At 38.2% G+C, this 25,534-nt stretch overlaps 1 protein-coding gene across 1 annotated transcript; it reads right to left on the reverse strand.

The window, feature by feature from the left end:
- Positions 1-896: 896 nt before the first annotated feature.
- Positions 897-25,534, reverse strand: LOC139744519 (2-Hydroxyacid oxidase 1-like). The gene is made up of 8 exons (XM_071654952.1): positions 25,467-25,534; positions 13,878-14,029; positions 12,207-12,465; positions 6,650-6,822; positions 4,195-4,286; positions 3,526-3,687; positions 2,236-2,305; positions 897-979 (listed from the first exon to the last, which is right to left on the reverse strand). Exons 1-8 carry the CDS (start codon positions 25,532-25,534, stop codon positions 897-899), a joined length of 1,059 nt encoding a protein of 352 aa, XP_071511053.1.

The raw sequence follows: 25,534 nt of genomic DNA on the forward strand, positions 1-25,534 counted from the left end.
CGTAATGTATTGTAGTCCCATTATTGCTCACGCACACACGCACAAGCATACAGACCGTCAAAATTAATTTATGGTTCCCCCCATGTTTCGACCCACCGTTCGCCACTTTACATATTATATATATATATATATATATATATATATATATATAACAGATGTGTGTGCGTGTGTGTGTGTGTGTGTGTGTATGTGTATATTGTGTAACATAATATGCATGGTCTAATCTTGAGCCCCCTCCAATGTTTGCCCCCCCCCCCCCCAATCCAAAACTGCTTCCGGCGCGCCTGACCATTACACACTGCCAGTGGACCAACCCATCCTATAGTCTAGGTGCGTTACAGCCGCTATAGGGATTAAGTACTTCTTCAAAACTCAAGACAATGGTAACGGTTTCCTATTAGGTGAATGGATTATCACATGAGCTTACGAATGCTTGATGCTTCCATACTACACACTTCATTTCTTATCTCAAACTATCACAAAGATTATTGTGACTTGTTGAGCGCATTGCCCTGTTTTATTTACTTTAGCAGAGCCATTTGTGAAACATTCCACCCTTGTTTAACTCCATAATACTATAATATACCTAAACAACATGTAGGAAAGTATGAAATATTTGGCCCATCCTTTTCAAATAACACAACATCAGCAGCAGCAACAGCAAGAAAAAAAAAACAAGTAAATAAAGAATAAATTAAAAATAGATTAAAAAAACAATGACAACAACAAGCACACACACACACACACACACACACACACACACACACACACACACACAAGCACCATAATGTTGGTTAACATAGTGACTGCGCAGATTCGTCGTTCACTCTAGACTACTCGCAGTTTGACTACGTTTTCCTTGAATCCCTCCCCCCTCCCCCATGTTATATCTATTCTCATAACTTGTGTTTTGGGTGGTATTGGTAATAGCTTTCGTGTACGACAACATCAGATGGTATGGTGTTCACGTCCTTGCAGCCTGTAGTAAATGATAAAGATGGAAATTAAGAGAATATATAGAAATATCTGAACGAGCATCTTTAAATTGCGATTCTACGTTATGGATGGTCAAGTTCTCTTCGTTAAATTGTGTGCAAAGTCAGACAAACAGACTAATACAAATTAGATCACAATCTAATACAAAGCTAAGAAAAAAAGTTTTGGACTTTTGTAGCTTCTAGTGAATGGAACGAGTATATATGACCATGCATCACAAAACGAACAAAATACCGCACACCCTGATTTTACACGAAGACTCAAAACAGGTACAGTGAGTCAATAATCAACCTACAGTAGTCAATATTGCATTTTTCATATTTTCTGAAAGAGCAATTCTTGTTCGACATTATTCTAAAGATAAGGATCATAAAACGAACTGGAAAATGTGTTTGTATCATTTTTTCCAGGACACTTTTTGTTGAATAGTGTGATAAGTGTGTCTTGAGACCCCTTTTATTTCCCTATACAACCCTTTACACAACCATTATTTTCAAGTCTAATAACTTTTGAAAAGATGACGCCACTACTTTGAGAGTTGGTATTAGTCGTAAAAATAGAGCGTGTATCAGAGCATGCTCAAGTGCAGCTTTATCTGATAATTCTTTCATTGTTGTTGCTTTGGAGTTTCACATCCTTTTTGGGGTCCCATTCATTGCACATAGCACGGCGCTTACATTCTATCAATGCCTATACTTACACATTTTTCGAGAGTATGTGTGCCTTCTTTAATGAGAGTTCGTTTGAAGTAAGTTTACATCATTTTGATGCTTAAAGTCTGTTCTTTCAGGATCTGCCCTTTTTAATTAAGAATTATTTCTGACGAGTTTTTGTTGGCTTTGTGGTGCAGGGTCAGGGGATCTATAATGTACGGAAAAAGTACGCACTGATCATGATGAGGAATCAAGCTGTTCCAGAGTATGAATCACGAGAAAATTTACCTTGATAACAATATCTGCTGAGACCTACGGGCATATGACAGGAGTTTTAATGTTTGCAAGAGAAAACAAACACAATCACTCTCAACGATGGTTTCTCTTCATTTTTCGTCCAATACATGTATCAAGTTTTGAATATGTTTAATATGCTATCAACAAACGAATACCATCGAGATGAATGAACAGAAAAGTGTTTATTGAACTACTCCTACTACATGAAACAAAAATCTTGCTCTTAGATTTATTGAATAACCCAAATCTAAGAAAATCTTATAAACAAAGAAAAAACAGAAGGCATTACCACATAAAGCCATAGCGTAGTCTAGTTCAGATCGTAGAATATCCAGCACGTGCTTCACCCCAACGTCTCCCTGTAAACAAGTCACGAAAGACAGCTTTTACAAATACAGTCAAAGTGAAATACCTCGTGTTGAAATTGTACGTAAAGGTTCTCTGAAATACAAATATAATGCATGTTGATTTGTGTTGATTTATGTTATCCTCAACATCACTTTTGTGGTGAAACGAACACCTAGAAACATTCGATATCTTTTAAACTAATTTTCTTCTATTTTTTTTCTTCAGGTTACTTGGATACGCCCACACACACACACACACACAAAAATCCTTGCACACCAATCTTCATGTTGTGACCTCATCTGTCAATCATTGATAAAGTATTGATATGTTTAACAAAAGACATTGGACTGCACCTTCCCCTCGACTCAGCATAACTTGCATGTTCCCTCGCCATGTCTTTTGTTAGTCACATTAATATCACAGAAACCTGCAAGTTATGCTGACACTCACGAGTCGTACAGCCCACAAGCTCGACAATACAGGCAAATAATGCCTATGAGTCAGACACTATACACACACAAGACCCGCGAGTTTGACTCATAGGTAAAAGCCCATAAGTCCGACACTTGGCAAATAAGGCCCACAAGTCCGACACTCAGTACATTAGGGGTACGTCGTCCGACTAGACCGACACCCACGAGTCATACAGCCCCCGAGTTTGACATTGAAAACAGGTCCATGTACAGCTCACGAGTCATACGGTCCATGAGTTCGACACTAGGCAAATAAAGCCCATGAGTTCAACACTAGGTAAAAACAGCCCATGAGTTCGACAGATACATCACGGGGCTTGATGTGTCGGTCTCGTGGGCCTTGTTGGCTTAGTGTCGAACTAATGGGCAGTATGACTCGTGAGCTGTATAACTCATGGGCTGTATCATGACTTGTGAGCTGTATGACTAGTGGGCTGTATGATTCGTGGGTGTCGGTCTCGTGACGTGCACTCGTACATTACGGGCCTAATAAACGCAGTGCCATTCTCTCTTGGCCCTCTTTGCTTTGTGTCGGACTTATGGGCCTTATTTGCCAAGTATCTAGCTTATGGGCAGTATGACTCATGTATTTTTTTTTTCATTGTCAAGCTTGTGGGCCATTCATAAGTCTTGAATGTCGCGACCCAGTTTGGGGGCATTACAAACTTCAATTTCATATTTAGAAATCGACGACAGGGGTAGCATGGGGATGTGTAAGACATGCTACGAAGCATAGCATTGACACCGGCTGCACTCACTTTGCAAGCTAATCCCCAAAGTATCGGTCTGCCAACAAACACTGCTTTTGCTCCTCTAGCTAGAGCCTTTAGTACGTCAGCTCCCGTCCTCACTCCACCATCCATGTAGACCTCCACTTTGCGACCACGGACCGCCTCCACAACCTCGGCCAGAGCGTCGATCTAGACGACATCATACAAAAACGTTTTCTCATTATCACTATTAAAGGCAGTTGTAACGGTCAATCATGAAACAAAAGAATCCATAGAGACATCACTAAAGATAGAGTGGTTTTTGAACAGCCACACGACACACGATGGTAGCAATAGGATCACAAAGTACATTATTCACCCAATTCATTTCAGTTCAAATTATACTATCATATCTTTTTTTTTTTCTTGACAGAATATACGACGTAACGATTGAAATCAGTCATACATTTCAATACTAGTACTGTAATAAACAGAATTGACAGCAGATCACATCTGTAATGATAAAACGAAGCACTTACATCTGCGAGAACCAAAAATATATGGGCCCAATCAGTAGCTAATACTTTTCCATCCGAAAGAAAAGTGAACAATAGTACAAGCAAAAAGCGCGGGAAAAAAGAGGGGGAGGAGATAACAGAGTAGAAGATGAGGAAAGCGAAAAGGGGAGAAGAAAGAAAGTGGTGGAAAAAAACTCACTGGAGCAGGCAAGCCGTCGAGTAGTCTACCACCGTGAGCGGATACCAAGATACCGTCTACTCCAGCATCAGCCGCCTGTCTAGCTGCCTTTGCTATTTGAAACCGATAAATATATATATATATATATATATATATATATATATATATATATATATACATATACATACATATATATATACATATACATATATATATATATATATATATATATATATATATATATATATATATATATATAAATGCCTGCACAATATTTAAAACCCATGAAAACTTTGGGGTTTTTTAGTGTGTTTTTTTAATAAGTGAATGATGGAATGGTCGTATTTCGATATAACTTTGATGTATTTTGTTGCCATCTACATAATTATGTAGATGTACCATCAAAATAAATTGTGGGTATGACTTCATTTGCATAGCAATAGAAACATTTGGATTTCTTTTTGGGGAGATTTATCTATTTGACTAAGTTATTGGAATACATGTACAATCCTTGCTGGGAAAGTGGTGAAATCCACTGTGTTGAAAAGCTAAGTTACTAAAGAAGAAAACAAATTAAAACATGTCTTGAGATATGTATATTATACGAATGTCCGCGTTAGGATAGAATCTGTATAATGCCTTTTGAATGAATATCCTCACATTTCTGTTGTTATGCTATTCGAGATGAGACTGGAAATGTAAGGATTTTCGATATGAAAATTAGCTGCGCTCAGACTGGCAAACGATCAAGTAGTTTAAGATGGCGAAGTCTTCGCGATCTTTTGTTTTCCATTCACACTGGCAGCAAATCTTGTCGATCTTTGGATCGAGAAGTATTTTTCCCATAATTTAAAACAAGTGAGGGGGGGGGCAATAAATTTAGTGTCAATTTCTTTGGTCTCTGGGGTGTTGTTACTGTGCTTGTTGAGGGATTCCACTAGAATTATTCTATGGCTTTAAAATGTTTGTATATAGTAGTGAGTTGTTATATTACATGTCTTAACTTGCCTTTTCAGGGGTTCTTATTATACAAGCTTGCTTTTCTAAGACCCCTCCACTTTACATCTATATGCATCTACATGCATTGTCAATTTATATTCAAATATTCTGCAAATTGTTTTAAATCGCATATATTCAACAATGTATTCCCTGTTACATATTATCGTTCTTATGTAATTTTTGTATTGTGGAAACTTTGAATAAACTTGAACTTGAGCTGTCTTTCTCTCTCTCTCTCTCTCTCTCTCTCTTGTTAAGTTGAGACATTCATGATTAAAGCTGCTAAACACAAAGAAAATGATAAGAAAATACAGGATATTTTTTATCATAACTTCTACAATATTCCTTGTTTTGTCACAAGTAAGGTATTACTGGAAAGGTCAAATTTTGACATGTGTAAAAGAGGCGCTTAGCTCATTTTGCTATAAAGCATTTCATTTGGCTCTACAGAAAACCACTACTAACTGGAAGCTCACTTATTAGACTGTTTGTAGTTGCCAGTCAAACTGTATTGTTTTATATATCATATTATGTTGCATTTATTTGTACCTGAATGTTGGTCAGCGAATAACATTTTTGTAAAAAAAATAACAATAATCACGATACATGATTAAACGTGACCGTGCATCTCAAAACAAACAAAAAGTCGCACCCCTTGATTTTACGCGAGGACTCAAAAAAGGTAAAATGGTGTAACTAAGTCAATCTTGATTTTTTCATAATCAATCATTTTCTGAAAGAGCTATCCTTCTTCTACATTATTCTTCAGTTTGGTATCTTAACATGAATGGGAAAGTGTGCTTTTAGCCGTTTTTCTACAACCCTTTTTTGGGGGAAGAGTAGAATGATCAGGTATGTCTTAAAGGCCGCTTTTCATGTCTTGGAATCCTTTGCACACTCTTCACTTTCAAGTCTAATAACTTTTGAAAGGATGACGCTACTGATATGAAAGTTAGCATTAATTATGGGCAGAATATGCTTATAAAACATGTCCAATTTAAGCTTAATCTAATAATCCCTTTATTGGTGTTGTTCCGGTGGTTTACATCCTGTGTTTTGTCCCTTTCAGGGCACGGCTATAGCACGGCTTGGTAAAGATTAAGCTCTTGAATAGACTGTGTAGTTCAGAGCCTCTTTACTCAGTTCACACTTGTCAAGAGTGTGTGCATTCTTTCCAGTATTTAGGTAGGTTAGAGGAGTCCATTTGAATTGAGTTAGACTGCTCTTTCAGAATCTTTCAGAATCCATGTCTGGTGACTTTTTGTTGGTTTTGTGGTGCAAGGTCACATATATAATGTGAGTGTATGTGTGTGTGTGTGCGAATGTAAAATAATGTACTTGTTATTATTGTCAAGAGGAAGGGGAAAGGTATGTTTTCCAATCACAGACATTACAGTTGGAAGAAGTCAAGCTATTACTGGTTGAAGAGGGAGCGTTGGGTATTTTCGTCTCCACCAACATTAAAAGAAATACTCGCCTGTTAAAATACCCTTGCACACAATTGGAAGGGAGGTGATTCTGCGGAACCATCTGACGTCATCCCAGGTGAGGCTAGAGTCAAATTGCTCGTTATAATAATCCATGATACCAGACAGCCCCCTCTTTTTTGCTTCCTCAAACTCGGCCAATCCGAACTCAAGGTTATTATGTCTGAGTATAATGATCAACGATAAACTTCGTCAGAGGACGTGCGAACTATATTGAACTATAATGACAAATTAATATTAAATGAGAATGACCTTATGTCTAATTTTCAGACCCTCGAGTGGGTTGCAAAGAGCAAAAGAATCAAAATATTTGGCTGGGGCACGATATAGTGAAGGAAATTAGAACTTTTTATTTTCTCCAATGTTATGCAAATTTGGGAAAACATGCAAAAGCTTTTTGATGGAGACCTTGAAGACTCCACAGTTTATCTCTTCCAAGCTACTTTTTTTCATAATAATGAAGCTGCAAATGGTACAATTCATTCCCATTTTCATCAAAACTTTTGTCAAAGCAGAATGTGAAAAACAGCTCATAGCTAGATGTATAAGTATTTGTAAATGTGTGGAAAGTGCAATTTAAGAACAACAACAACAAAATAATTTATAGGACTGTAGGACGTGTCATATTTGCAGAATCGACAAAATATGGGCAAAAAAAGGTTTATAAGACAATGAAACTATAGCAGAAATTATATATATATATATATATATATACATATATCAAGAATACAAAATAAGGACTCCAATAAAAAAAAAAAAAAAACACCGCAGGAACAAAAAAATCCTGGCTCCTGCGGTGTTTCTATAATATAACATTTGTACTCCTGATATTATACACACCAAGGGCGTACCGGGGGGGGGGGGGGGGAGGGGGGTGTTTTGGGTGTTCAAACACCCCCCCCCTTTGCCAAAAGGGGGGTGTTTGAGGTGTTCAAGCACCTCCCTTGGGCAAAAGGGAGGTGTTTAAGCTGTTCAACACCCCTCTTCAGCAATGTTTAGATGTTAACAAATGAAACAAAAGCTGTCTTTACCGCTTTTATTTCCGTTTTGAATTCCGCCTTTCCTTTCTTTTGCGTTCATTTTTTTTCTCTCTCTCTCTTCCTTGTTTTATCTTAATGTTTGTGTGGACGATGACACTTTATGGAGTTACATAATATACGCACTAAAGAACTCGTGTACAGTACGTGTTAATACTACGTTACCGCACCGCGCGCGAAGCTGACGCGCAAACAGTAGACATTCCCGATCCCTGCTTTGCTTTCTGACCGAATCGCGGAGATACACGTACATTGCGCATAATGTTCAGCGTTTACCGGTATTATACCGTACGCGGTACCGTAAATTGTATATGATGCATAATATTATGTGTGTACAATGCATGCTGCGCTGCAGCCTATTATAGGCACATTGCATGCTAAGTTAGTAGTATCAACTACCAACAGTGGCCATGGTGGCGTATCTAGGGGGGGGGGGGGGGCAAGGGGGCACGTGAAAAAAAAACGAGAAAAAGAAGAAGAAGAAGAAGAAGAAAAAAAGCCGACGAAGAAAAAGAAGAGGAAGAAGAAGAAGAAGAAGAAAAGAAAAAAAAACCCTCGCCCGGACGGGGGGAAGGAGAATGGGGGGGGGGGGGGGGGGGGGGGGGGCAGAATACCAAATCAAACAAGATGAAAACAAAACATTAATTCCATGTTTTGTAACGCTGAAATATAAAAATTTTCGGCTCGCTCGCTGCGCCCGCTCGCCAAAATTTATCAAATAAAAAAAAAATAAGAAGAACAAACGTAATGATGACGTGGAAATATAAAAATTTCGGCTCACTCACTCGTAGTAATTCAGAGTATTTTTCCAAGTCCTTAGTTTGTTGGCATAAATCGTTATCTATGAAGCCGTCACTATATCTTGATTAGAATTGTAAGATTTAATAACAAGAAAATGACAAGAATTCCATATTTTGCAAGGTGAAATACAAAAATTGTCGGCTCGCTCGCTGCGCTCGCTCGCCAAAATTTATCAAAATTTATCAGATTTTTTTATATCACCCTCAAAAAAACCTTTTAAGTGCTCGAAAAGCATATCAAGTGGACTTTTTTAAGTCCATACCGGGATGGGATTGGGCTTGAACACTGCTAGTATAAATCGTTATCTATAAGACCGTCACTATATCTTGATTAGAATTGTCATTCGAAGATTTAATAACCAAAAATGACAAGAATTCCATGTTTTGTAAGCTGAAATACAAAGATTTTCGGCTCGCTCGCTGCACTCGCTCGCCAAAATTCTTCAATATCTATTACATTTAAATCACCTTCAAAAGACCCCTTCTAAGTGCTTGAAAAAGCATATCATGTGGACTTTTGTTAAGTCCCTATCGGGATGGGGTTGGACACTGTTGGCATAAATTGTTATCTATAAGGCCGTCACTATAGTTAGAATTGTAATTCGAAGATTTAACAACCAAAAATGACAAGAATTCCATGTTATGTATAAAGCTGAAATATAAAAATTTTCGGCTAGCTTGCTGCGCTCGCTCGCCAAAATATATCAAAATTTAGGGTTGCCTATTACATTTAAATCACCCTCAAAAGACCCCTCTTAAGTGCTTCAAAAAGCATATCATGAGGACTTTTTTAAAGTCCCTACCGGGATGGGGTTGGGGTTGAACACTTTTTCAGAAATTAGGGGCGCAATTTTCGCGCTTGCCCCGGGCGCCGTTTTCCCTATATACGCCACTGACTACCAAGTACAGTCAGTATAGTAGCACGTGCCTCCCCCCCCCCCCTTCTCCCCCAATCCGCTGGTTAAAAAAAGAAAACAAAAGAAAAAAAAGAAAAAAAAGGGAAAAAAAGAAAAAAAACCTACGAAAATGGTAATTCAAGGGTTAGTAACCTGCTTTTGAAATCGACATGAAAGAATGATTAAGAAAAAAAGATATTTTTCTAAGCTTTCTTTTAACCATAATAAAGAGGTATAACATTGTTCAAAAAGCCCGGAGTCGACAAAAGATTGTGATTCAGCGTGATTCCTGGTTGGCATTTTGAATACAAGCAGGATGTGCGCAGTGACTCAGAATATCGGAATGGCGAAAAGAGTCGCTGCAATGTTGCGCAATGTGATGTTTGATAGGTTGTACACATTTGCTATCAAAGCTTGATCATTGATTATGCAGTGTTGCTATACATACTAGTCTACTAGTATATTAAAATGCCTTGCATTGCCAATAATAAAACTTGACCTTGGCTATTTCCTAACTTTTCCATCTATATGAAACACACACACTCACAAACACAAACAAATTAGGGGATGCTCTATATAAAGTACAGATTTTGGACATCCTTCTCCCGCTTGGTCACTTCGACGCCCCCTCGCTGGTCATACCTCCCCCAATCATGAACATAAACCGACACCCTTGACTACCAGTGGCGGATCCAGGGGGGGCACCGGGCGCCCCCTCCCTGCAATGCGAAAAAAATATACATGTAGCTACAAACGACAGTTTTTGGACGGTAAAATGTCAAAATTTTTAAGCTCGCTCGCCTCGCTCGCTCGCATTTAACCGTTATATGCCATTCTCCTGATATTACTGCCAGTAATTGCCAGCAGTTGCGCCCGGTGCGCCCCCCCCCCCCCCCCCCCCCCACCGAATTTCCAAAGCGAAAAAAATATAGCTACAAACGGCAGTTTGGGGACTGTAAAATGTCGAAATTTTCAAGCTCGCTCGCTTCGCTCACTCGCATTTAATCGTTATGCAATTCTCCTGATGTTGCTGTCAGTAATTGCCAGCAGTAATTACGACCGGTGCGCCCCCCCCCCCCCCACCGAATTTCCAAAGCGAAAAAATATAGCTACAAACGGCAGTTTGGGGACTGTAAAATGTCAAAATTTTCAAGCTCGCTCGCTTCGTTCGCTTGCATTTAATCGTTATGCAATTCTTCTGATGTTGCTGTCAATAATTGCCAGCAGTTGCGCCCGGTGCGCCCCCTCCCCTTAATTTCCAAAGCGAAAAAATATAGCTACAAACGGCAGTTTGGGGACTGTAAAATGTCAAAATTTTCAAGCTCGCTCGCTTCACTCGCTCGCATTTAATCGTTATGCAATCCTCCTGATGTTGCTGTCAGTAATTGCCAGCAGTAATTACGCCCGGTGCGCCCCCTCCCCTTAATTTCCAAAGCGAAAAAAATATAGCTACAAACGGCAGTTTGGGGACTGTAAAATGTCAAAATTTTCAAGCTCGCTCGCTTCGCTCGCTCGCATTTAATCGTTATGCAATTCTCCTGATGTTGCTGTCAGTAATTGCCAACAGTAATTACGCCCGGTGCGCCCCCTCCCCTTAATTTCCAAAGCGAAAAAATATAGCTACAAACGGCAGTTTGGGGACTGCAAAATGTCGAAATTTTCAAGCTCGCTCGCTTCGTTCGCTCGCATTTAATCGTTATGCAATTCTCCTGATGTTGCTGTCAGTAATTGCCAGCAGTTGCGCCCGGTGCCCCCCCCCCCCCCCTCCCCTTAATTTCCAAAGCGAAAAAATATAGCTACAAACGGCAGTTTTGGGACTGTAAAATGTCAAAATTTTCAAGCTCGCTCGCATTTAATCGTTATGCAATTCTCCTGATGTTGCTGTCAATAATTGCCAGCAGTTGCGCCCGGTGCGCCCCGTCCCCTTAATTTCCAAAGCGAAAAAATATAGCTACAAACGGCAGTTTGGGGACTGTAAAATGTCAAAATTTTCAAGCTCGCTCGCTTCGCTCACTCGCATTTAATCGTTATGCAATTCTCCTGATGTTGCTGTCAGTAATTGCCAGCAGTAATTACGACCGGTGCGCCCCCTCCCCTTAATTTCCAAAGCGAAAAAATATAGCTAAAAACGGCAGTTTTGGGACTGTAAAATGTCAAAATTTTCAAGCTCGCTCGCTTCGTTCGCTTGCATTTAATCGTTATGCAATTCTTCTGATGTTGCTGTCAATAATTGCCAGCAGTTGCGCCCGGTGCGCCCCCTCCCCTTAATTTCCAAAGCGAAAAAATATAGCTACAAACGGCAGTTTGGGGACTGTAAAATGTCAAAATTTTCAAGCTCGCTCGCTTCGCTCGCTCGCATTTAATCGTTATGCAATTGGGGACTGTAAAATGTCAAAATTTTCAATCTCGCTCGCTTCGCTCGCTCGCATTTAATCGTTATGCAATTCTCCTGATGTTACTGCCAGCAACTGCCAGCAGTTGCACCCGGTGCAACCCCCTTAATTTCCAAAGCAAATATATATATATATATATATATATATATACATATATTATTATATATAGCTACAAACGGCAGTTTGGGGACTGTAAAATGTCAAAATTTTCAAGCTCGCTCGCTCCGCTCGCTCGCATTTAATTGTACAGTTATGCAATTCTGATGTTGCTTCCATGAGGTGCCCCCCCCTCAATGTTTTGACCCACGGTACGCCACTGCACACCCCCTTTAAAAAATCCTGGGTACGCCTATGATACACACCCACGAAGAACTTTCATATTTTGATATATTTTAAACAGGGGGGGGGGGCATGTTCTTACATTTGTTGGTCCTCGGTGAAGAACGAATAATCATCTTCGAGTCCATAATTCGGCCCAGGAACTGGAGAATCGATAGTGAAAACGATAGCCTTATAGCCAGCTCTCTCTGCTTCCTTTATGAGGTGTTCGGTTATTCGGCGGTCTTTGAATAGGTACGCCTGAATCCAGCGTAGTCCTTTCGGGGCAGAGGCGGCCACTTCTGATACGAGTTTATTGGAAAACGAGCTCTGGACCAGAATGGTGTTTGCCGCAGCCACACCTTGAAAGTGTTAAAGTAGAAATTTCAGCATATGGTCTATTATACATGTAAAATCATTTCTTGTTCCGGCCATATCAGTTTATGGAAATTGTAACTACACGAGTGCTTTCGACCTTGTCCTCAAGCAATTATTCGAATAATTTTGTAATCATTTGGATAATCAAAACAATTTGTATTAGTCCATAGTTGGACATCTGAGTTTTTCATTTTTCATTTCTTCTTTATATTAATGATATTTGCAATGTCACAGATAAAATACAGTTCATTTTGTACACGTTGTACGCTGACGATACCAGTATGTTTATCTCTGAAGATAATACTGATGTTTTATTGTTACGTTTTAATGAAGAGATTGAAAAAAAAATATGATTGGCTTCTTATGAACAAATTAATTTTGAATGTGAAGAAAACTCAATGTATGATTTTTACTAATGAGAAATTATTTATATACAGAATTTAGCAGTTTATATGAAAGACAACCATACAAGAATTACGAGTTCGCTGTCATTTCTTGCGTCACTATCGATAATGAATTATCTTGGCATAAACATATTGACTCAGGCTGTAAGATTTCAAAATGTATCGGTACTTTATACGAACTACGAGATTCACAATAGTTTACGTCTGTTTTATAACGCTATCATATTTAGTCTATTTCCGTAATTGTAGAATTGCTTGGGCAAATACACTGAACTATTGTAAGATCATATTTTTTCGTCTGCAGAAGAAAGCTGTAGGAATTAAACTTATAAACTCAACTGTCTACTTTATAAAAGTTACACGCCACGTAGTACCACGGGATGTAACCTCTGTGGGCGTACACGTAAGTGTGTGTGTGGGGGGGGGGGGTGGCGTGAGTGAGAGAGCGAGAGAGAGAGGGGGAGAGAGGGAAGTAAGACAGAAGGAGATTTATTAATCACAAGGAAAAAAACTTACAATTCTTCTAAATTTGGGGGAAAAACACAGGTTTACATTGAGATTCTTACATTACACTATGTTTTCTATCTTCTAGGTATTTTATATTCGCCTGTAAATTCAAGAATAAAACCCTTATTTTGGAATCTTTTCAGACATACCTAAACAATAACAAAGAAATATACTATAGAATTTTCAAAGAGAAAGGTAAATTTTCCACTCATGGAGGTTTAGAATTTAATTTGATACTGTATAATTTACATACATGATATTTTTTGTCACAATTTGTTGTGCAATATTCTATGTAGGCCCTACTTGTTTTGTTATATAGTGCATCTTCTATCCTTTATTATGTGATTTTGTAATTCACTTACTTTTTTATTCTTTGCAGTAAATGTCATTCATTTTGACCGATGAATACTAAATTAAGAAAAAACAGAATGATTTTTCTTATCTGACAGAATTACACAGAGAGAAAAAAAAAAACCCACAAAAACCTTTAGCTGTCGCAATCTCGCCATCTTTATGGGCGAGAGTGTGAAGTGCCGTGGGCGACGCGCCTACTGGAAAACTGATCGTTTCACCCAGCACTGTGGTCGAGAGAGAACGGGTGGACACGTCAGCCAATACCTGGGGCCGGAATCTGTAGCTGCAGAAACCAACAAAATAAAACAAAAAGGCAAGATATTCCCAAAAGTCACCGCCGAAAGTACACAGTTGGGGGAAAACATCACTTTTTGATTTTCTTGATTTAAGAAAGAACATTGCAACCAATAAAAAAGTTTCCACAATTACGATTATGCTACGATAATCATTCATTAAGCAGGCATGGACTTTGCACGACATATAAAGCCTGCACTCTTTGACGTGAATTCAGGAAATAGTAGTATCCTTAACATTTTTGATTTTGCAATGATCCCACAGTTGTTACTTTGTGGTCTATAGGCCTACTAGTTTATGACTGCTGTATCATAAAAAATAAATTAAGCTGTTTTTTTTTTTCTACACGCTCATTGGAAAAATTGTGATAGGATGTCATCATTGTTTTCCTAATTTACAGAAGTTAGTTACTGCGATACATTGTAACGCGAAAATATGTTAAAACTCAAAACTGTAATAGAAGATACGGACATTTTTTCATCAGTTGGGGATGGCCGTACAATAACACCCAGAATGATAAGAAATTAAGGTTTCTACCAACCTCAGTGATTTTGCAGGAGAGCTTCATGAGTTCACTTCTGTGACCCTCCTTAGATAGGCCAAGTGGACACACCGTTTCTCTTGCACTGCCTGCTTGTTTCCCAATCATGGCTAAAAAAAAAAAAAAAAAAAAAAAAAAAAAAAATCACTTTTAAAGGCTAGTACTGGGACATCATTCCATTGTGTCCTGTGTTGAGGGCGTGTTCAGGTAAAGCTGAATGGGACGGGTTGTTTAACAATGGGTCCGCTGTAGAAGAACTCTGTTGTGTTTCTTAAAGCCGTGGTCACAACTCGCCGTACTTGCAAGTGCGCGTTGTCTACTTACAAAAACGTGGACAAAACTTGGGGATCCGTAAGTAGTAAGTACTGCCTCAGTACGGATTTTGAAGCACGCAGACACGCCGTATCACTTTTATGTTACGAGGAACTTTCGCTGCGTTCGGGCTACGGATTCACCCCAAGTACGGGCAACGTATGTGCCCTCTACAGTAAACGTGCGTACAACGCTCTGACTCCGTGCGTCTTCCTACCGTCACTTGCTCGACGGACGGCGCACGTAGCACTTGCGTGTTGAGCACGTGATAAGTGCGTAGTCCGTGCTTATTAGGCACTTCGTGAGTTCAACTGTTCAACAGAGCACGCAGATCGTACCGAATAAGCACCTGCTCCGCACTTACAACGCAAGTTGTGCGCACTGATTTCTGCAAGGCACTCAAGCCAAGTCGACGGACGAGTGTCATTAATTTTCGTCTCCAAGATGTTGGCAATTAGATATTCGTAATGTTCTACTTCAACTTACAAACTAGGGGGCAGAAATGCCCCATAAGAATCGTTGCCTCGAAAAAAACAATTGCATGCACAGAAAAATGATTGTTATATTACATGAAAGAGCTTTCAAAACTCTATCGAATTGTCATCATAAACCAAAAACCCATGCTATAGGACCTTTCTGCCTGGCAGGCGATGAGTAATGACATATATATAAATATTATGTTTTGCAGAACATAAGAGACAGTCAAAAACTGCTTGAAGAAGAGAAGTCTTGAATTCTGAGTGGTCAGTGCATGAAGTAACCAGGTTTTTGGAGTTCTGAAAAATTTTTACATTCAAGGCTTGCACAAGCTTGGTTAAAATGCATTGGTCATCATTTTTTTTTTTTTGAGAGCAGTGATAGTGTCAGTACAATTTCAGTTGAGCTGAAATTGAGAATGTGTATATTTTGAAATTAAGCAAGGAAGAAATTACTATGATGACAGTATTACCTTATATGAATTGCAAACGTGACACCTTCAGACTCAGAGAAAATGAAAAAAAAAACCCATAAATCTACATTCATAGTACCAGCAAGATGCTGTTAATCTAGCTCAAAATATGCCTGGATGGATGAAATAACCACTGGTCACCTCTGAAACTGGGTGTAAAGATGGCAGACCTCATAACATCAAATCATATGCATCTGAAATAACAAACGAATATTCTCAGCTCATCTCCAGTACATTATAGATACAAATTATTGTATATTACAGATACAAATTGGAAAAAAATGAGCAATCAAAACATAAATACACTTCATATAAAAATACTCTATGATTTTACGTTCCGAAAAGAAAAAAATATTATTTTAAGCAATTGCAAGGTTTGATATGAAAAACACTTGGAATGTTTTAAAGCAAGCTATGAATATTTCGAGTAAACATTCAGCCGTTGATAATATCAAGTTGAATGATGAAATCATCAGTGACCCTGTTCACATTGCAAATGTTTTCAATTCTTATTTTTCAAAGATAGGTGAAAATTACGCTCAAAATATTACTGTGTCAGAGCATCATTTCACTGAATATTTAGGTCAGTGTAATCCCAATTCTGTTTACTTTACTCCAACTAATAGGCATGAGGTTATGGATATTGTATTTTCCTCTAAGAATAAGAGGAGTTCTGGTTATGATGATATAGATAATTGTATTCTTAAAGGTGTTATATCTTCAGTTGCCGATCCACTTGTTCACATTTTCACTTTATCAATTGCTAATGGTGTGTTTCCTGATAAGATGAAACTGGCCAAAGTAATTCCATTATCTAAGAAGGGTGACAAATCTGAAGTCAGTAATTATCGTCCAATTTCATTATCATCATCGTTGTCCAAAGTTTTAGAGAAACTCATTTATAAGAGAACTATTAATTTTTTGAAGTTGCATAATATTTTGACTAATTCTCAATTTGGTTTTCGAGAGAAGCATAATACAACTCATGCTCTTTTATATTTTGTTGATAAAGTAGCTCACGCAATTGATGATCACTCTCATTTAATTACTATTTTCTTGGACATCTCCAAGGCCTTCGACACAGTTGATCATGATATTCTACTCCACAAGTTATCACATTACGGAATACGTGGGAAGGCCTTGGAGTGGTTCAAGAGTTATTTAGGAAATAGAAGACAATTTGTTACTATTAAAGATGATTATTCCGTAATAAGAGAAGTGATTTTTGGCGTTCCACAAGGAAGCTTATTAGGGCCACTATTATTTATTGTTTATATTAATGATTTTTGTCAGGCATCTGATGTATTGTCCTTTATCCATTTTGCAGACGACACCATTGTATTTTTTGCCCACAATGATGTTAATTTTCTTGTTCAAAAAGTCAATACTAAATTACAAAAAGTGAATAATTGGGTAAGAGCCAATAAATTATCGTTGAATGCCCAAAAAACGAAATATATGATTTTAGTAATATTGTTGACACTTTGAGTACAGCTATAGTTTTGAATGATTTTCATTTAGAACGAGTTTCACATTTTAGATTCCTTGGAATTATTGTTGACGACAAACTTTCCTGGAAGTTACATATTGATTTTATATCCAACACAATCTCACGTAATATAGGTGTTATAAATAGAATGAAATTGTATATTCCACAAAAATCATTACTTATGTTATATTCGTCATTGATATTGCCTTACCTTAATTATGGTGTTTTAGTTTGGGGCAACACTCACCAGAACCTACTGGATAGAGTGTTCCTTCTTCAAAAGAAAGCTCTCCGTGTCATCAGTCATCCTTTCATACCCTCCCACTCAATTATGTTATTTGCCGCTAATAAGCTGCTAAAAATTAAAGATTTGTATTTATTTAATTTGGGGCAATTTATGTATACGTACAGCAACAACTCACTCCCCTCCATTTTCGATTCTATGTTTCAAAGAAATCAATCATTCCATGACTATCCCACTCGACGTTCCAATGAATTTCACTTACCTCTTTTACGAACAATTCTTGCTAAGAACACACTTATCTATACTGGCCCAACTTATTGGAATTTTCTGAATAATGACATAAAAATTGCACCCTCTATATTTTCATTTAAGAGGAGATTAAAGTCTTTCTTATTGCAATGTTATGTTCCTACAGAATTGAATCAGCCTGTTGGCTCATTTTAATTTCTTTTCGAAGAATTTTGATTACCAATGATATACTGTCACATATTTTCTCGTCCTTGGTGTCCTGAGACACTTACAGAGTAGATTCGATTCTACTTGTATTACTTCCGCATCTATTTCTCTCTGTTTTTCCATAATTCCGTATCCTTTCCACGCATCCCATTATTCTTTCGATATAATTCTGTCGAGGATCGCTGGATCTGTTTTGCCTTCCTGTCCGTTGTATCGTCTTCCTATTATGACAGTCTTGTCTCGTTCTGTCTTGTATTTAAGTCCCCCTTTATAAGTTTTGTCGTCCCAGTCTCGTTTAATGTTCATTCGCCTGTGTATGTGTGTCTGTCTGTTACTCTGTCTTCTTATTGGGCTTCCAGACTTTTTTTTTTCATCTGACTCTATTCCCAATTTTTCCCCTTTTTGCATCGGTTCATTTTCTATTGACATTCTGTACCTGAGGGGCCCACATTCTACAAGCATTGCCTTTTTAGTGGGTCCCTCCATTTTTCGATATTTTGTGTAATGTTATATCGTCTATATCACTTCAGTCAATTTTCATTACAACATTATTTGTTACCCCAAGGTTCCACAATTATGTTTTCTCAATTTACTCTGTTTTGATTATATGTAACCTTATTCTCTGTACCAAAGAAAGTGAAATGTTTATGTTCTTTTCGAAAAATGAAATAAAGTTTGAATTGAATTGAATTGAAATGTGTTAGGCTGTTTAAACCAAAATAATTACAATTTTACAATGTCATTGTATACACTGTAATATGTTTATACGTGTACCTGGGCCCCATTTTATAAATAAGTTAGGATGGCAACTATTGCTGGAATGGCAACTTCCAATAGCAACAGCCAATCAGGAAGCTGGATTCTTGTCGTTACTATGACAATTGCCATTCCAGCAAGAGTTGCTATCATACAACAGTTTTTTATGAAATATATAGGGCCCATGCAGATGTATTAACCCTTTCTCTGTCAGTGAGTCATATATTCACATATTCCACATATAAACGTATGGACATGAAATAAATATGGTACACAGAAGATTAAACTGCCATGTACACGTATGGAGAAGACGTGAGATTATACATCAGAAGAATCTCGGAAGGTGGTCCTATATAGGCCTATGGATACCCCCAACATCTGACGGGGGAAAAAAAACACCGCACTTGCACGCACTTCCAACATGCGAGAGAGTAGGGGTATCGTACGTGAGCAGCACGTGTAATTACAGTCTCCGTAAGATAACGTGGCAATTGCACGGAGATTGTACGTTGTAAGCACGTACAACGTACGATGCACGTAACCCCTCACGGCCAGACGTGGCGTGCGGGCCACGTACTTACACCCTACGCAACCGTGCGATTGTCGTGCGTTGACGTACTTCCTCCCTGCTCTAGTCGCTCCCTCCCCACGTTTTCAGAAAAACGTGAATGCCGTGGCCTCCGCCAAAAACGTACGGACTAAAAGCACGCACGGCGAGTTGTGACCAGGGGCCTGTTGCATAAAACTCCAACCGGACTTTTTTCCGGTTGAAATCACAAAATTCCGGTTGGAAGCTCCCAACCAGAGTTTTTATGCAACGGATTTTACATTCTTAGGTTAGCAACCTTAAAAAATTCAGGTTGGGCAAATCCCAACCTGAATTTTTTAAGGTTGCTAAAAAAGTTTTATGCAACGGGACCCAGGGCTTTAGTCGGTCATGGAGGGTTCTGCAAGTCTCCCCAACATTGTGCTAGAACAATCTTAGAAGCGAGTCACCTTACAGATGGTGCCTGTCGTACGTTTGCTCTACCGATTCTTTGGATGGAAAGATGCCATAATACTCGCCTTTGAAATGAAGTTTTGGCCAGGAAAAGTGAAAGAGTCCATCTGGATTTAGAGAAGCCAACCTTATGCTCTCAATAGGAATTCGGGGTGCGCTTTATTACCGATCTTCGGTCTAATGATCAGGAAACAAGCAGGCAGCGCAATTAGAGAATCCATGTAAGCCATTGGCCCGAGGTAATTTACAGGAGTGGACGACAGCTCGCCAGCAAAATTACCAAAGGTCGGTAGAAGCTTTAAAGTCCTATTGTGTGACAGGAGATGTTGAAGATGATGCGATGATCCACTGCAATACATTTCAAAAAGGAACATGATTGTAATATGAGGTGCAACAGAGAAGGTTTATACTTATGTAAACTAACATGCAATTCAAACTTAGGTGCAAAATTGAATTGAATGGGTTTATTCATTATCAAACTTGGCAGCCCTATGGCTGAATTGCGCCTGATTTATATGCAATGATTAAAATGCAAAGAGAGAATAATAATGTACTATATACACAAATGGAACGAAACTGCAACTGCATGTGTACGAATGAAAAAAAAAGAAGACCTTATACATTATGATAAAAAGACAGTTGCATTCTGTTGAAACAAAAATGACAACCTGATTATAAAACTGAATACACATCATTATTAATGGTTATCCTGTTGACAGTAAGATATCTCAGCTAATGGAAGATGAATACACTGTACTTCTTTTTTTACCCTTTTCTATTAAAAAAAGACATGCAATTTTCTTTTTTAATCGAATAGATACAAATTAGTCTGATTTCTGTCACGTTTGTGTATAATGCTTAATTTTCATGTAAAAAATGACATGTAATTGCCACAAATGGCGTAGCAATGTAATTAAGACTAAAGAAAGAATCAAACTTGCAAATTGTGTAATAATGTGAACTCGAAATCAAAGTCACCACGATTTTCCAACAAAAGACATGTGAGCATTAATGTAATATTGTGATTATCTTGCACACAAGACAAATTATATACATTGTATATCTGAAAGGTCGCAATGGTCGCAGCAGAAACTGCTCAATGGTTTCATCATTCTATGTTTTATACGGGCGGCTAGATTGGAAGCTGTCTCACCTGTTAATTAAGTAATTTTCTCCTTCCGAGAAAACTCGCAAGATTCGTAATCTGCACACAACAGTAATCTCAATCGAACATGTTTGCGTAAAACACCATAAATACATTTTATCGATATGGATTACATGACATAATTCTTAAAATGCTTGATTAACCGTTTACAACCTTCTTGAGAATTTACATTCATGCAGAAAATCATATCAGCATGGGGAGCTATGCAGGTCCTTTAATTTTTTCACTCCATACAAAGTATGATCTCAACAATATCTTCTGCACATATTGATAACAATAATAACGATAAGTGGATGTTTGTATAGCACAGTCCAACCTTTTGGTGGATCATTAGGTTAAAGTGAAAACTAAGTTTCGGTAAATGCTTGAGAACCCGTCTAGCACCATTTCATTTTTGCTTGCAATATATCGAAAGAGTCCACTAAGAAACTTACCTGGCTGACGCGGTTTGCCGGAATGATGAGTCGGTTTGGAGTATTTTGAGAAAAATAATAATAGTAGGAAAACCGACTTTTATTCCAGAAGGCTCCAGACTAACTCGGTCTCGCGAAAAATTCGACCCTACTTCAGACAATTCATACGCAGTAAGAGATCGCCACATTCTACTGGCCACTGCATAATACCAAATGAGGCCTAACTGAATGGACAGGAAAGTGCGTGCTAACGTAATCCTGTACAAAACAAAACAAAAATGACAGCGCGCGGTCCTCAATTGCTGAGACGCGCGGTCTTTGGAGTTTTTGTTGTTGTTTATCAAGCGCCTTGTTTTAGAGGTGCTTGATAGGCGCACAATAATTTTGCATGCGCGCAAAAGCGGTTTTTGATGCGCGCGTTGTAACAACTCGGACCATTACTGCGAGTAGCCAGAACACGAAGCGCTAGTTTATACAGGCCGCTCCCATAGGACAACATTGTACAATCAGAGGGACAACCATTACAACTCATCCCGCCGTCAAAGCGAAGTCGAGTTATCCCCGAGTCCGAGTTTAGCCTGACCCCGTTCGGGTAAGTTCTGAGACTGAACGTTTTTGGTTAATATTTCCCATTTTCGTCGTTACCCATCGAATATCTTGTAATAACATCGCTATCCTGCACATTTCCTAAGCATACGTTCACATTTGGGAGCGAAATTTGACAACTTTTGCAGGCGTACCAGTGCTTTGTTTGGGCTGTAACACTACATATATGTCAACACTACTTTGTAAATCGCCAAGCCTGGTTGTACGTGAGCACAGTCTCTTGTATGGTCTGCCTGATGCGCAAATCAACAAACTGCAGAGAGTTCAAAATTCAGTTGCCAGGCTTATTGCTAAACGTCGTTCACGTGAGTCGGTTACCCCACTACTGAGAGAACTGCATTAAGTTAAGAATCCGCGAACGAATAAACTTCAAGATTCTTTTGTTAACTTTTAAATGTTTGCGAAATATTGCACCGGTTTATCTTCAACAGTTGATAACTGAATACCTACCCTCCCGGAACTTGCGGTCTAACAACAAATCACTTTTAATACCTCCTCCTGTCAATACACAATCTTATGGTTCTAGAGCTTTTCAGTCTGCATCACCTCAACTCTGGAACAGTTTACCTGAATGCTTGAAACAAACAGACTCAGTAGACAAATTTAAATCCATGTTAAAAACGTATTTGTTTATTGAGTAGTATTATGACTGTCTCATGTCTTATACTGTTTCTGAAACTGTACCTTCTTCTTCTTTCTCTCTTTTCTTTCCTCTTCTTCCCTTTCTATTGTTTTCTTTTTCCCATAGCGCTTAGAGACATTTTATGTAATAACGCGCTATATAAATGTTGTGAATTATTATGGGAGAATTCATTCTGTGTTTAGCAATGTTTTAGTGTAAATTGTTAACTCACACGCCTTTCCTATAACGAGCTCATGCAGTCTTCAAGTTCTTTTATTTCTCACATAACACACCCCCAACACACACACATCCTCACACACACACACACACACACAAACAAACAAACACACACACAGGCATATAATTATATACTGTATACAACAATGTTTGTGAGTTTAAGCCCCATGTTGCCGCTATATAATGCTCATGCATGTCTATATTGATCACCTATATTATTCTTCTTTATGAATTTGCATATGTTTCAAGTATAGAATATTCGAGATATACATATTGAATATACAAAACAGCACAATTAATGTGACCCTGCACCTCAAAACAAACAAAAAGTCGCCAGACATGAATTTTTAGTTGTGACCATATTCTGAAATCTATTGAGCAGACTTTAAGCTTCAAAATGATGTATAACTCAAATCAAATGGACTCTCCTAACCTATCTAAAATATTGGAAACAAAGCACGAACTCAGGAAAAGTGTGAACTGAGAAAAGAGGCTCTGAAGTACAGTGTCTAATCAAGCGCTCAATCTTTACCAAACCGTGCTGGCTGTGCGATGAATGGGACAAAAAACAGGAAGTAAAACCACCAGAGTAACAACAATGAAGAGATTATCAGATTGAACGGAAATTAAAGGACAAGTTCACCTTCATAAACATAAGGATTGAGAGAATGAAGCAATATTGGTAGAACATATCAGTGAAAGTTTGAGGAAAATCAGACAATCCGTTCGAAAGTTATGAATTTTTCAAGTTTTTGTGCAGTAGCCGCTGGATGAGAAGACTACTGCAGTGTATGAATAACTTAGATGTCACATGCGTACAACAATATAAGGAAAATATAAAGAGAATTTCACAAAATTCCATCTTTTGAAAAAAAAAATACACATTCCCCCTGACTCGTTACCGACAAATGTTATGGGTAATATTATTCCCCCTGCCTTTAGAAAGAGGCAAGTCAAGAGCTCCTTTATTATGCGAGAAAAGTGAAAATATGTTGAATTTTCTTTTACATTTTCTTTATACTGTTGTACGCATATGACTCACAAGCTGTAGTAGTCTCCTCATCCAAGCGGTTCCAACACAAAAAATTTAAAAGATTCATAACTTTTGCATCGATTGTCCAATTTTCGTCAAACTTTCACTAATGTGTTCTACTATTATTGTTGCATTCTCTCAATCCTTATGTTTATGAAGGTGAACTTGTCCTTTAAGCATGCCTCATTAACACATTTTGTCCATAATTAATGCCAACTTTCAAAGCAAGTAGCACTATCCTTTCAAAAGTTATTACAGTTGAAAGCGAAGAGTGTGGACAAGGTTTTTCAGAAATAAAAAAGGGATTCTAAAGACGGGTCTAGGGCAATTACCCCCCTGGGCAATTACCCCCGCACCCTTCCCCCTGAGCCCTAATCCTAATCCTAATCCTGAACCTAATCCTATCCCCTAACTCAAACTCCTAACCCTAACCCTAACCCTAACCCTAATCTTTACTCTAAGCTTACCACTAACCAGTATTTAGCCGGGGGGGTAATTGCCCTCTGGGGGTAATTGCCCCGGATACGCTAAAGACACACCTAATCACACTATTCTACCAAAAATGTTCGAGATAAACTGCTAAAAAAACACACTTTCCTGCCCGTTTTATGATACCAAAATTTTAGCATAATGTAAAAGAAGACCCGCTCTTTCAGAAAATATGAAAAGTCAATTAAGTTCGGCTAGGTTGACCCATTTCACTTATTTTCAGTCCTCACGCAAAATCAGTGTGTGCGACTTTGTGTTCGTTTTGAGGTGCACGGTCACAAATCATTCTCCAGGCTGTGCTGCCAGGTGGGCCTACCTTTCATTACGATCGCTTTGTTTTTACCTTTTCTTTTGGCTATTTCAGCCATTTCAAAACTGATTTTCATCAAATAAACTTTGAATTTCTCTTGGAATTGTATGCTCTTTAACGTGTCTTAAAGCGGTTTCTAAGTATCTCGCAAAAAAAGTCCAAAGCTGAATTCTCATCTCAACCAATTCTATACTTTCCCTTTAAAGGTATATTTTGTAGCGAAGAACCGACATTCATATCACAATTTAATCATTTGTAAGTGGAGGACTATATTCCCTTGGTGTTGTAAGATATCATCACCTCCAGAAAATTACAAAAGTGAAAATATGTTATCGAGCCATGTCAAAACGGAAATTGAGTGATTTTCAAATGTAAAGTGACGTTAGACCTAATTATATTATCAATGTTGGCAAAAAAAAAAAACACCAACAGGTGAGCAAAGAGAATCGAATTTGGAGAAAAGCTGAAATGAAAGTCAAAATAGGGCCCAATGATTGTTTTGCTAGATATGTATTGTGCGTGTACCTCGTCACCATGGATACTTACCAGAATCAATTGAAGGATAAAGAGAATGTCTTGATTTTCAGTCTTTGTATTGACTACAAAATGTCAGTAGCTTATAGGTTTACATATTTTTCAACTCTCTCTTTTTGTTGTAGATAAATCTAAATATAAAAAATAGGCCTAGTTAAAAGTTCAGTTTGCTTGATGATTGATGCTTACTACAGTCCCTCTGAAATGTACATAAAATCTGAAGTACTGGATGACGATGCGACATGAAGAAAAAGGAGTTTATGTACTCACCGACTGAATGATGCGATGGAGTCTTTATAAGTCTGTGATGATGAACCAGGAAATGCGTAATAATGCAT

The sequence above is a fragment of the Diadema antillarum genome, unplaced genomic scaffold (assembly GCF_040938485.1).
Source record: "Diadema antillarum isolate AM-2024a unplaced genomic scaffold, OU_Dant_1.0 seq00001186_RagTag, whole genome shotgun sequence".
Taxonomy (NCBI): domain Eukaryota; kingdom Metazoa; phylum Echinodermata; class Echinoidea; order Diadematoida; family Diadematidae; genus Diadema; species Diadema antillarum.

Bases quoted from the DNA above. Each gene is read 5' to 3' on its own strand.
- LOC139744519 (XM_071654952.1), bottom strand. From the start codon at position 25,534: ATGCATTATTACGCATTTCCTGGTTCATCATCACAGACTTATAAAGAC. The intron at 14,030-25,466 runs GTGAGTACATAA...TGGTTTCTGCAG, and splicing joins TCCATCGCATCATTCAGTCG to CTACAGATTCCGGCCCCAGG. The intron at 980-2,235 runs GTAATGCCTTCT...CATTTACTACAG, and splicing joins CTACGCTATGGCTTTATGTG to GCTGCAAGGACGTGAACACC.